This window comes from Talpa europaea (assembly GCF_964194135.1).
Source record: "Talpa europaea genome assembly, chromosome: 13".
In the NCBI taxonomy this organism is placed as follows: domain Eukaryota; kingdom Metazoa; phylum Chordata; class Mammalia; order Eulipotyphla; family Talpidae; genus Talpa; species Talpa europaea.
Window position 1 is genome coordinate 85,793,790 of NC_140080.1, and position 14,010 is coordinate 85,807,799.

The 14,010-nt window shown below is 36.5% G+C and overlaps 1 protein-coding gene across 10 annotated transcripts in view; it reads right to left on the minus strand.

Moving 5' to 3' along the window:
• The window catches only part of TCF4 (transcription factor 4), a gene marked incomplete at both ends in the record, with an annotated part of 338,835 nt that overhangs the window by 42,257 nt on the left and 282,568 nt on the right, over nucleotides 1-14,010 (minus strand). For 9 of the 10 annotated variants that reach the window (XM_084252844.1, XM_084252847.1, XM_084252845.1 and 6 more), the window contains 2 exons: nucleotides 4,449-4,582; nucleotides 8,219-8,324. In XM_084252844.1, coding sequence (XP_084108970.1) covers nucleotides 4,449-4,582; nucleotides 8,219-8,324 — 240 coding nt within the window. Of the gene's footprint in view, nucleotides 1-4,448; nucleotides 4,583-8,218; nucleotides 8,343-14,010 lie in introns of all 10 variants that reach the window. The other variant, XM_084252841.1, reaches the window with a different exon arrangement.

The following is a 14,010-nucleotide window of genomic DNA, read 5'->3' on the forward strand; positions in this document are numbered from 1 at the left end:
CTATAAACTCTTAAGGGGAGGAAATAGAACTCAGATCTCTCAAACCACAACTTGTGATTGAATACTGAACACTAATTATTCTACATATTCAATGAACAACTGGTGTACCAGTTAGTATCAATAAACAGCGAACTGAAATACTATTCATTTGAGAGACAACTGACCAGTTTCGAAAATCAATTTGCATTTTGAAGCTGTGTCTGCCAAGGAGGACTTGGTGGATACTTTTGAAAATATTATCTCTGCACACCCCAAATAATCCAACTGAAAGGTCGAATTCAGTGAAAAATTTGAGATGATGCCCTTACACCTTTCCATTTACCCAAAAAATGCCTTTAAAACTTTAAATCACATGGACCTCTTTGCTTGATAAAAAAAATTCTTAGCCACCTGTTAACTCATTTCTACTTGCCACTTAGAGAATATACCCCAGTAGTGCACAAAATATTCTCCAGAGAATGATAGAGTGGACCCAGTCTGTACAGTTAATCTGAAAGACTGGATAAGCTATGGAACACTGAACTTAGAAGAGCTACTTCTGCTTGAGAGCAAAAGTCTATAATAAGGGAGAGAAACAGAAGCAGAATTTGGAGAGAGAAAAAAGAAAAAGTTGATTTCATTTCTGCACAGGCAAAATCTGTGCTGAGTTTCTGTACAATAGAAAAACTTTATAAATCAAGTATGTAAAAATCAAAAAAAAGAGGAAAACAATTATGAAAAAATATTGATACATAATAATCAGAGAATGAGACAGGAAGATGATCACATCAGTGGGAGAATTTTTAAATTCCTTTAACTTTGTGTACAATGGGCAATCATTCAGGATTTGACAAAGGATTAATACTGAATTTAGACAATTATCCTAAAGATTTTAATGGGGTAATGGATGCAGCTCACATAAGTCAGTTATTTTTAGACTCAGAGAAAATAAGATGCTGAAAGAAAGTGAATGAAATTTATAACTATATGATTCTATAAGGAAAAGTATCTTGAAAATTACCATCATCCAGAAATGTAATAAATACAGTGATATGTGAATGTATATTTTAGAGTATTTACAGATTAACTAAAAGTGGTCCCCCAAGTCTCTCTTACTCCAGCTATTAATACTGTCTACCCTGCTTGCTACAAAGAGAAAGGGGAAGTATGATAAAGTCCCCACCATTGGTTTATGTATTTTTACTTATGATACCCAATGATAGTGCATTAGGAGTCTATTGACAGAGTAAGTGTTAAAAATATTTCCACTGGTAAGGTTTTAATCAACCTATGGGTTGGCACTTTAAAGATTAGAAACCATGGTAATTGGTAGCACATACTAAGAATAAAACCATGCTTTGAGCTAAGGCAGGGTTTCACAACTTTGGTGCTACTGACTTTTTGTGTCAGATAATCTTTGCTCTGGGCTCTGCTGTGCATCGTAGTGTTTTCCAGCAGCCATGGTCTGTATGTGTTAGATCCCTAGTTGTGATATCCAAAACTGTTTCCAGATATCATCAAATATTTCCAGAGGGTCAAACTCACCCCTGGTTGAGAATCACTGGGATAAGGGCTGATGTTACAAAAAATTAAAGACAAAAAAAACTTCCCTTATATTAAAATTCCAGACTCCCAGAACTATTTCACTCTGTGTTGCAAAGCCCATGTCTCAACCACGTCAGACAGCGAGGATGTGATCTGCTTTTTAAAAAGAACTTTGGCAAATCACTCCAAACTTAAATCTTCTATCATGACCCATTCCAAAGCTTAACCACAAACTCCATTCTTATGAGTGATTCTCTCTGTGATCTGTGACATAGAGGTAATTAGCTGTGGGATTGTGCGGTAGAGGTTGAAACTATAAAGGGGATTTAAAAAATCAAAACTGGTGACTTGACAGTTGCTACTGAAATGTGTAGATTTGAAGCTTTATAACTACGCATTCTATTTTAACATGGTATAAAGTGATGAAGGCAATAATGTTTCTAAAATAAAAATCTCTAGAGACAATGCTAATTTGGCTAAATTATACCCAAAATAATACAAGGAAGGCACTCTCCTTTTGCTCAAAGTATCCCTTTGTTCAGTATGGGTTTGGCCAAATGCTATGGAGGAAAATTATAAGCAACTACCATTTATATTCAAGTGAAAGAACACTGCCTACTATATATTCAGATTAGCCTCAATCAGTGTCATATTTTTACTCCTTTATTTAAAATAATTTTTACTTCTCCTGGCCCATCCATACAACACCATCCCTAACAGCCCTTCGGATCTTTTCTCCCACCTCCTTCCCTCTTAACGTCAGAAGTTTTGTTTCTCTGTAAGTATGTGATAATTTTTATAAATATTTTGCTTTGCTCAAATGTCCACAGTAAATGTTCGATATTTATCTTTCTCATTCAACTTGCTTTTACTATACATACTGTCTTCCAATTCCTTCTGCTATATTGTAAATGGCAACATTTTGTCTTTGCTTATGGCCGACTAGTATTCTGCAGGGGGGATATGTCACATTTTCTCAATCCAATCTTCCCACTGGTGGACACATAGGTTGTTTCCAACATCAGATTTTTAAAAGTCACTTCAGGGAGAAATTTTCCAAAGGTTAAACAATTAAAATACCATGATTATTACATATAATAGTTCAGATAAAATTATCTGAGTGTAAATTTATTAGGATTTATTACCAGAGATCAACTTTGTTTACCTTTAAAAAAAAACCAAAACCTTAATCTCTAAGATCTGTTAACAACTCACATTAAGAATGAAAACTCTGTGTTTTGTGAAGGATAAATGACATTATAAGTCATCTGATGCACCTTGTAGGGTTACTCCTTCAACATGATGTGGTTGAGAATATTGTTTTGGTTTAGCAAAACTTTTCTGCAAAGGAATGTAGCTAGTTTCCTTTTCAACATTATACTTTGTGTACTTCTGAGTATATTTTAAAGATACCTCCCCTCTGCAATCAACACTTTCTTTGTTCATAGGACACAAGTAACTTTGATCATGGGTTCCTTATAGAAGCAGAAAATGATGATGGAGAAATAAAAAATGCTAGTATAATAATAGTATTGATATTTCTTCAAGCTTTCATTCTAAGCTTTACCTCCAAGTAGGAGGTGAGAAAAGAGGAAATATGAAAGTAAATCTGCTATTACTGAAATGTGCTGAGATTTGAGTTTGGGATTTACACATTCCAACTTGGAAGATGATATGAAAAAAACCACGCCATTCCTATCATTTGTCTCTCATTAACAGACAGGCAATTGACCACACAATGTCTCTGTCACTTAGACTAAGTAAATAGATATTTTCAAGGATATCAGAAACTTCAACTTCAGGAATGTTTCAGGTTGTCTGAACAGGATATCAGTTACTGTTTCTATATCTCTAGTAGTTGAGCAAAAGAGAAAAAGACCACAGAAATCCAGAAAGTGCTATTTCCTATATCAGAACAGAGAAAGTAATAACGTGGGTGTCGGGAGAACGTAAAGAGGTAAATTGCAAGATGAACGGCAATGGTGTCAGTACTATTAAAGATCATTGAGGTTCACACAGTTTTTTTAAGCACTATTATTATTACACAGGGAACTTTTAGCTCCATCATATTTGAGTTAAGCATCATATTTGAGTTAAGCTTAACTCATGATCTAAAGAATTCTTTCCTTCATTTAATTTTAGACTTAAATTCGAAAGTGGATTCTGGGCTCTGCTGGTGTTGAAGGCTAGGAAAACGTCAGGTGAGTTTTGTCTTCCAGGACAAAGAGACATACTAGGATGGATAAATGCAAGTGATGGGCACAGTGGAAACTAATAATAAAAGAATGAGTAACAGCCCAGCAGTTTTTAACTGGAATGAGAAAAAGAGTATCAGTGGGCTACTCAGGGTGGGTGTGGAATTAAAGCTAAAATACTGAAAATGGGGAATCTGATCTATATAGAAACCCATGGCTGCTGTTACTGAAAGGAATGTATAGAAAAATGTGAACTTTTTCCTCTGGGTGTGGCACAGAAGCCTGTCAACTATTCCCCATGATGGAAATACCCAAGGATGATGCAAAGCCCCTCCTCTCAACACCCACTACCTGTCACTCTGCCCCCTGCAGTAATCCTTCAAAACTACAGAAGGCAAAAACAAAAACAAAACCCCACAAAGGAACTGCCATAGCTGAAATTCTGCAACTCAAATACAGTGCATGTTTATGCACCAGAGGAAGCCGACACTGTGATGAAGAAAGCACAGAACAAAGCACAATCAACACAGGAACAATGACAAAGAGAATCTGGAAGGACTTAACAAAGGTGATCTGATTTAGTTATGCCTTTGATGACAGAAAAAAATGCCCCGGTAAATACAACGCCGGTGTTTCACTTTTACATTCACTGGCAGAGTTCTTGTGGACATGAGTGAGAAGAACGTGCACTAGCTGTGTTAGCCCCACTACCAAGTCGCGTTGCCTTACCAAACGTTCGTGTGGATGCAGGCTACAGTAGCTGCTAGACTGTGGAATATGAGAAGAATTGCCCAACATTCCTCCGTAGCCAGGCTGATTCATCCCACTGGAGGAGCTCCAAGGGTCACTGCTGTGATGGCCATCTGTAACGGACAAAGAAAACCATGACTCTTCTGAGGCATTCAGTCTTGCCTTATAGAATAGGGTTTTTTCATAGACTTGAAATGACTGCCTGCTGTGCATTCATCTTTGTGTTGGTTAACTGATTACATCAGAAGGTAGTCATCATTATTTTTTTCCCCAAGCAGCTCTATATTGCTAAACAAATACAAATATTTGACATAGTTAAAATGTTCTGAGTAAAAACTCAATTGTAAAAGAACAAGAGAACACATTTCCACATAGAACAATGTCAAGTCAAGCAAAGTAAATAATGTTACAGGAAACATTTCTTAGCAGTCCTCTGACCTCTTTTGCTATGGAATGGGCTAAAATGTTAAAGTATTCCTAAATTGTGGGGCAAAAATAAAATGCTTGAGACATTACAGAGTTGGCAAGTTTACAAGTGTTTAAAAGTATGTAAAGAAGTAATGAAAAAAAGAACATGTCAGATTTAAAAGATTGGATTTCATTTTTATAACATACTTGGGATTTATTATACTATGATAAATAGGAAAGAGAAGCCTCATATATATATATATATTCTTTAGTTTTTGATTTTGCTTTTAATTTTAATATTATTGTATGTGGTTATATAGTTATCCTAAGTCATCAGTAGCCATTCATTCAAAGAGTAAACACAGATCATAGGGTAGCTATTCTACTATGGTAAATTTTGAATCTTTTATGGGTTAAAAAAGAGGTTTAAAATCATTTAGGAATTATACAAATTATTTTTTAACATCAAGTTAATCTTTTATGAACACCATATCAGAAACATTGCTATAGATAATCTTTATTCTCCAGGCCTACTGGCCTAGAAGTTGCCACTAGAGATTATTGTTTGGTTTGGGTTTCTTAAATTAAGAACTGGTGAGGGGAAGGATAATGAAAAGTGAATTCATTCACTTTTCTGCCTTATTTTAATAATTTAACAAATATTACTGAATCCTGATATATGCTGTGTCCTCAGCTAGGTGTTAACTGTATGACAGGTACTGCTTCCTTGAAAATAAGATTTTTTACCACACATTTTATTTAATAAAGACCTTTTGAAAATTTAGACAATGGGCAAGTTAAGTCTGACACAGTATTTTACAGGTTTCCACCTCTCCCATGAGATTTATAACTAAATTATTTTTATTGAGGTAACTTTGGTTTACAGCTCTGTATGTCTGAGGGGTAAAGGTTCACACCTCATCAACTTGTGTTATCATTCCACACCTCTCTGAGTTTTTAAATCCAGAAATTAAAAGTTAGAAAACTAAAATGTTTCAGGCTAGGGAGGAATAATCCATAGATTTCTTGAGAACTATGCAAACAAAAATCATGTCTTTGAGTTTGACAACTTAAGAGTTTTCAGTAGAACATGGAAATTAAGGTTAAAAATAAGAGGCCACACAGTGATGAGTTTAATGGGTACCCTGAAAGTCTCCAAGTATCTTTCACCTCCAGACATGTCTCCATGACCTGAATCCTGGGTGCACTGTCTACACCCCCTATGGAAGCCAATGTGAAGTGAAATCACATGTACTCTTCCTGGGATTTGAATGTGGCAACACAGAACTTCTAAAAGTTATTATTCACGTACATTAGATTTAGCCCTGCCATTGTGGAAATTTAGATGCCACCTTAAATTCAAATATGTAGTTCAAGACCACTAGCATTTCAAATAGATGACACATATGACAAATAAATTGAGAACATACATTTTTGAACAAGAGTCTTCTGAAACATTTTGACAACAAGATGTACTATATGGAAATACATTTAGGATTTAACACAGAACACTCTGCTCAATGCAGACTTATAAAAATACATAGTTTACATAAATTATGCCTTTCAGAGTAAATTAATATTTATCACATCCCATGATCTTGGCATAATGTTGTTTTGAAAGAATAGAATTAGATGTGTGCAAATTAATTGTGCTCATCATAAATGTCAACGCAAAAATATATTTTTTTTTATTTTTGGGTATTCATATGCAGAAAAGCCCATTCACTCCCCATATCTTGCAGGCTCTGCTAAGGAGCAGAGCCTGTTGTTGAATCTACCTGATCTCCCTGACATTGCACAATGTGTGCAAACCTCCTTCCTGAAGGCAGATAAAAGAAATCTATCCTTCTGTATCTTTTTCTTTTCAATGATTATCTGCTTTGAAGGATATATCCTTGATTTGACAATCTCTACAAGCTCTGTAAGCAGTGTCTCTAACTGCTCACACAGAGGGGCACTGATGTCCACATGGCTGCTGTTTATAGCCAGAGGGGATACGCCTTTTGTCATGGCACAGAATCCACCCAAGTGACATACCCTGCTATGTCCCTTTGTGAATTACACCTAGGACAGGTCACAGAGATGAAGGATCCCTGTGAACATGAACTCCATTATTTGTGCAACAAATTCTCTCTATTCCTGAGGGACCCATTCAATTCAATTTTATAGATTTTTTCCATGGAATTTCACAAGTGAACTAACAACCTAAAAGAGCTAACACTCTGAAGCGAAAGAAAGTAAATCCCTTTTAATCAAAATCATTTTGAGTGTGTCCACTGTAATCTCAGCGAGACACCAGGCTGCTCCGTGGGTGCTTGCTGTCCTCGTGCTGGTGGCATGGCCCTCTCTAGAGTCGCATGAAGTAGGAAATCCTGTGGCCCTTGGCCAAGGCACACTCAGGCAAGGCTTTTACACCCAGGCAAAAAGAGCAAAAGGTCTGGATACAGGAGTTCTTGGCAAACTTCACATTTAAATTTCAGCGTATTAACTTGGTAACACATTTTGACAATAAGTGTCATACGCTTATCAGGAATGGAGCCTTAGCTGCGTCCTCTGGACGGTCTAGTCTTACAAGCTGTTGCTGTCACTTCACCCATCCTTGTCTTTTTCAAGCAGCAGAAAGGGGTTGTATTATCAGTGGCAAGGCTATAAGCTCTGGGGGTACACACCCATGTGCATTTAATTAAATACACTGGATAACTGAAAAAATATACTTTGTCTACCATGAAGCTGTAATTTTCTACATTTGCCCAGGAAAAATGCTGGGATTTTTACTTTCAATCAATTAGTGTGTTGGGATAGAGCTTTGCTGTGTAAGAAAATGATATTCTAGTCCTTAGGACAGGCTACTTCATCTTATGGAACTGTTGTTCATACCTATAAATTATTAAGTGGCTGAAAATTGTCTATAAAGCTACACATAAGGGCAATTTGTTCCCAGTTAGCTATATCCGGGATGTTCAAATACACAATGATTGCAAACACTTCCAGACATACACATAAGTTCTTGGGGATGGTGAAGACACTGAAACTATCAGTCACGGAAGACCATGCCCCAGGGAGCATCAGTTCTTAGCAAAGCACGCATTCTAATCTTAACTCGGTTTTGCTGAAGGGGCTTTAATTTAAAAAAAAGTCTTAATAAAGTTTTAATTAGTTTGTTTATTTTTAATGAACTTGATTCCTACGAAGACCATGACCTGCAATAATAATTTATGCTTGCCTAGCGTTCCATTTCTTGCATTATCATCAGTTTAGGGTTCTTTTGCCCACATATGACATAAAGAGTCCCAGGAAGACTTTCCCAAAAGATCTCCTATTAGAAAGAGACAGCATCTTACCTTGCATGAAGAAGGAGCTAGGGAAAGTGCTGGCTGCTGGTTTGGAGGAAGGGTAGCCTGGCGAGTCCCTATTGTAGTCGGCAGTGCTTGCTGATGGAGCATAAACCTGAGGAAGGAGACTCAATTTAGTTTTGTTTGTTACATTGACCAAAGCATGCCAAGCTCCATTACCTTGTAAGGAGTAGGTATAAAATGCTAAATTTCTATCAAGTCCATTCTAAAACTCATCAAGCCTTAGAAACACTGTCCTTTCAGAACACAGAGAAATAAAAACCAACAAGAAATGCTCCGTATATTCTTGTGAATGGAAAAGCAAGTATGATATTTCCTAGCCACAGGCAAGAATACAGAAAACTGTATCTAGTTGTAAATATGCTATGTCATACCCAGAGGGCTGACCTGGGAGTCTAAGCATTCTTTAAAAGGAACAAAAACACTGATGGTCCCTGAGCACACGAAGGGTGAAAACAGAAAGACCTGTATCAAGCATTTCTCTAGTGCTCCACAGTGGAATTAAAATTTTCCGTGCAAGAGAAAGAGAGAAAAATTGAGAGAGAGGGGGAGAGAGAGAGAGAGAGAGAGAGAGAGAGAGAGAGAGAGAGAGAGAGAGAGAGAGAGAGAGACTGAGCAAAGGTGAGAGCTACAGCGAGAGAGAGAGAGAGAGACACACAGAGAGAGAGAGACACAGAGAGAGAGCACATAAATGTACTATCCAGACCACAGAAGTGATAAATATATCTTGGAATATTAAATTCCCATAGTGTCAGCTTTTTTGCAGAGATGCATGAAAAAGCCCATTAAAAGCTCGAATCTACACAGACCACCAACAATCAGTGCATACACAGGAAGAGGGGGGAGAAAAATCTTCCTTTATAGTTCTTATTACATTTGTGTGTGCAATAAACTTAAGAAGTGTGCCAAAATCCTAATTTACTTACATTCGTTTACTAATACTCATGAGACTTGGGGAACCAGTTCTTTATAAAAATAGCCTGTGTATTTTCTTGTTTGTGTTTCCTTTGAAGAAGACAGCATACTAGAAAAGCATAAATTCATAAGGTATAGTTTAACTTTAATTGGTTTCCCCCCTCGCCTTTTTTGCTAAATATAATTTTTTAAATCCCCATTTTCTTTTGCTCCAAAAGTTCCTCTCTCCAGATGGTCGGAGAGACTGAAACACTGTCATACTCTTGATGAAAATGGATACCTTCCTGCCTCCATTTTGAAGCAGGCATCGGCTCACAAAATTGGCAGAGCGCCTACAGTGATATTTGCAGGTCACAGGACAAGAAAGGGAAATCCACCAATAAAAAAGGCCACTGTAGCGTTACCAAAAAATAACCTCTACTTTTTTTTTTAATGCACACATTGAATAAACACCCTAAGAAAAATTAAATAATTGCTCTCAGAACACCATGAATCACAAACTAAGCAGTAATACAAGGTTTAGGATTTCACAAAGGCTAGGTCCACAGGGATGGGTGTGGGGAATACACGCACACTCATAAACATCAAATAAATGCTACCTATGCCCCATGGTGCCCTTGGAAATTGGGAGGTCCTGGAGATGAAACAAAATAAAAATAAACCAGAAAAACCCACTTACACTTTAGCAAACAAGCATTTTTTCCTAAGTCACAGAGGGATAGATGCTCTGTATGTCACAGATTATATATTTCATCTTGTTTTTTAATTCTTTCATATTTTAAATGTACAAATAGCTAACATATTCCTATTTCCACAGAACTTACAATAAGGGAAAAAAATGTTTTTTCATGAATCTTTTAGGGGCAAAAAAACCCCAAACAAACAAAAAATAAAAAACTTAGGCCAAGAATTCCATAACTAGTCTATGCCCTAAGTTCTGACAGCAAAACCCAGGGTTTTCGTGAGAACTACAGAACTAACAGTTTGGAAAATTATTACTAGATGTATTTATATAAGGTCTTAACATAGTATGCAAAAAAGATGAAAGAAAATATTTCCTTCTAGGAAAAGGGAAAATTGAATTTAGATCATCTTATTCTAATGACAGAATGAGCACAATACAATTATAATATGTCACAGATTATTTGCCTGATAGTTCTTTGGCCAAGCAGTGTAATACAAGCCAAGTGAACTATGTGTTATGTCCAAATTTCAGAAATCAATATATTTACTATATAACTGAAAATAATCTCAGACTCATATGATTACATAATCTTAATTTTAAAACAATTGACACAGGTTCTCAATTTATTCTCCTTAAAAATATATATTATTATGTCAGCAGCATTTGATAGCATGTAACAAGTTTCACTTTCTTTCCTATTAGGGTAGAATTATTTGCTATTTCCACGGAAAGAAAAACAAATCTTTGGTAGTTTTGGATCTATATAAGGAGGTTACTTTGATTATGAACAATAATCAAGCTCAAAGATCTAAAGGTAAGGTCACTTAACCCAGATCATAAATACTGCCAATATGAAAAAGAATACCTATGGAATTAGAAAGCCTTTATGATATATTAAACTATACAATTTCTACATTTTGGTGTTGCGGGCAAATAATGACTCTTTAGCATTTAGTCTTTGTTAACAGGAAACAAACTCTTGCATATTGCTTTTTAAAGGCATTTTCTATGCACTAAAAAGTCTATATATTATAATTTATAGACCAGGTATAATACTATTTCTTCCCAATTCTATACTTTATCTTGCTCACTTTAAAAATTATTTTTTAAGACAAGCTCTTTCTTTATATAAATACACATCTCATAGAACTATACTTTTTTAAAGTAGATGGAGCTAAAAAATATATTTAGTTTGAACCTCCAATTTAATTATAAGAAAACTCAATAATGGAATGGTCAAAGCAACTGCTTAATATATAGAGCTATCATTGCTTTTTATTTTTCACTATTTGATGGTAATGTATCTTAGAATGGTTTTAATAAATGACATTTATTAAAACACATTGATCACATGTTCATACTTCAGTTTCTGCTTAATATTGCTATCTTTAGTAACCTGGATGACCAATAAGCTGTTTCATTATTTTCACTTACTTCAGTCAACTATTTTGACAATTTCCCGATCAAAAGATTTCAAAATAAGAGTTTCAACAAAACATGTAATAATGATACTATATTCATTAAGAAAAGCTCACCTACATTTAGTCTTAATTACAGCCATTCTAGGTATATATAAAGATGACTTACACATTTGTTAAAGAGAGTAGCTTTTTATTTAACAGAGCAATAACAAACATCCCAGATACTTCTGAATACCTAGAATCATTTTAATGTCTAATGCCAGAAAATCAATCCATTGAAAAAAATTTTTAAAATCCACAAATCTAGTTCAATGTATTAAAGTGACCCCAACAAAGGAGACAAAAAAAGTCTAAAAGGACACAAACTTGACACTTAGTTTCTCTCCGTTAAGGTGGGCTTAGATCAAGGTGACCTTGGGCTGTTCCAATTCCTCCCACAAGAGTAACTAAAGAAGGGTGGACTTTTGGTGGCAAAGTTGGGAACAGGGAAAACATGGCCAAGCTCATCTGCTACAGCTCTTTTAGTGAACCATTTGCTGAATGAATGTTTCATGGGAAACTGCTAGGAAAGTAGTCAATATTCAAAGTTAGCACTGTCATCCTTTATCTTACCACCCCGAACAAAATCCTATGGACAGGAATTTGAAGTTTAACAAAGCTCTTTAGATGACACCAACCCTGAATTGGCAAAGCAAAACGGTTTTACTTTCACAGATTTAGGCTTTGTTGTAATTTGAGAAGTATTACTACATTACATCAGCTGTTCCATCCAATGGTCCCAATTACCTTTCCAGTCATCAAAGAAACAACTATCATATGTTCTTCTAAATAGAGCCTCCACCCATTAAAAAGAAGAAAACCAAGCAAAACAAAAGCCAACAAAAAAAAAAAAAATGAAGGGAGCGTGCACCCTACCTCTTCTTGATTTTCTCATTTTTTATCTGTCTTCATAAACATTTTATTTATGGAAGTTTAAAAAGTAGCAATGATGATCAATTGTTTCTGGTCTCCCATGAAACAGGTTTTGTGTCAGGATTTTTAATTGTCATAATGACTGCATAGGATGGGCATCATCAATAGATCATGCTTATTTCACAGAATTGTAGTATGGTGGGGAGGTCAAGTGTATTGGCTCAATGGGCGTGGGTCTGGTGGCAAGCTCACCATTGATTATTGAGGGAACCTCTATGGTCCTCAGATTCTTACCTGTAAAATGGGTGACAGTACACACTATGCAAGGCTCTTGTGAGTGTTAAATGGTATAATGAATGTAAAGCAACCAGAATGATATAGCACATACTAAGCATGCAAAAAAAAAAATATATATATATATATATATATTTGACAACGGGGTTAATGTTGTGTTGCTACTGGCTTTAATTATCTGAACAAATGTGACTCAGGAAGATTAAGTAATCTTTACACATTAAAAATTCATCAAGAGGCTTCCCTGGTGGTGCAAGGGGTTGAGTCTCAGCACTATCAAGCTACCAGCAGCCACTGGAGCATAAGTTCAATCTCCGGCCAGGGAGCTAACTCACATGGTGCAGTAGACCTCTCCTGTCTCGCCCGCTGCTCCCCTCAGCAGTGTATCTTAATTGATCCACCTGTTCTGCTTCCCACTCTGTCTCTGTGAATCCTCTCACCCCACCCCACCACCCCCTGCAACCTCTGCCCTCCCTGTACCTCTGACCTACACCCCAGTTGTTGTATACATTAAAAAAAAAAACTTTAAAAAATTCATTGAGAGGTAAAGGGAAGATAAGAACTGGTCACCGAAGTCTCTGTTATTTCCACTTAAAAAAAAAAAAAAAAAACTCCTTGTTCTTAAAAGGCAAAAAGAAAAAAATATTTTTAACTCTCAACATGAGTCTATCCTCTCGTCATAGTTTCTAGAAATATTTGATAAGCTGTGTTCATAGTGAAACCAATATATGTGAGTGTTACTTGCTTCTTGAAGTGGGAAGCTAAACTCTGAGGGATAAGGAGACGCACCTCAAGGTGTGTACCTAACTGGCTGGGGCTGGTGCCAGCCATTTGGTTGCACGGTAGACTTTTAATATTACTGCTTCCTTATGATGTTGTTAGTATCCTAAGAAGACAGAATTTCCAGAGAGAATTAGTTCAGAGTAAATGAAATACTGTAATGAAGACTTTTGGGCCCTTTAACAGAGCTGCCCTGTGCTCCGTGACGAGTAGGAAGTAGCAAAGCAGGGTTCTGTTTCGATGTCCACCTCTAGGGGAGGGTCACTTAGTAGCTCCAATACCTAAATCTTGACAGTTCAGAACTCAAACTCATACTCTAACTCAGAGGTTAGAGTATGTCATTGACAGTCGCTGACCTAGACATAGGCGTTTTACTTCCCAACATCTAATTGGGAAAAAAAAAAAAAACTTAGAGGTAATCAGTTCACTACTCAGGCACCTGGGTTGGAACCTCAGCTCTTCCACCGCTGTTTGAAGGCCATGGATCTCAGTAAGGGAAACGAATGGCTCAGGGGAGCAGTATGTCCACATTCGGGAGATTTAAAATGGACACGGTTGTTGCTGCGCATGACCAAGTTAAAGGTAGAGTGCTAGCTGACCAGTCAAGTGAGGGGAAGGTGGGCTTAGAAAAGTCAGCCTCCAGATAGTACAGAAATAGCCTTGGCAGGATCCTGGAACTTATCCAGCTCTGGAGCCAGACCAAGTGGGTTTGGATTCCAGCTCTCACAATTATTTGTGAGGACACAGAAATTAATTTTTCCCTCAGAGTCTCT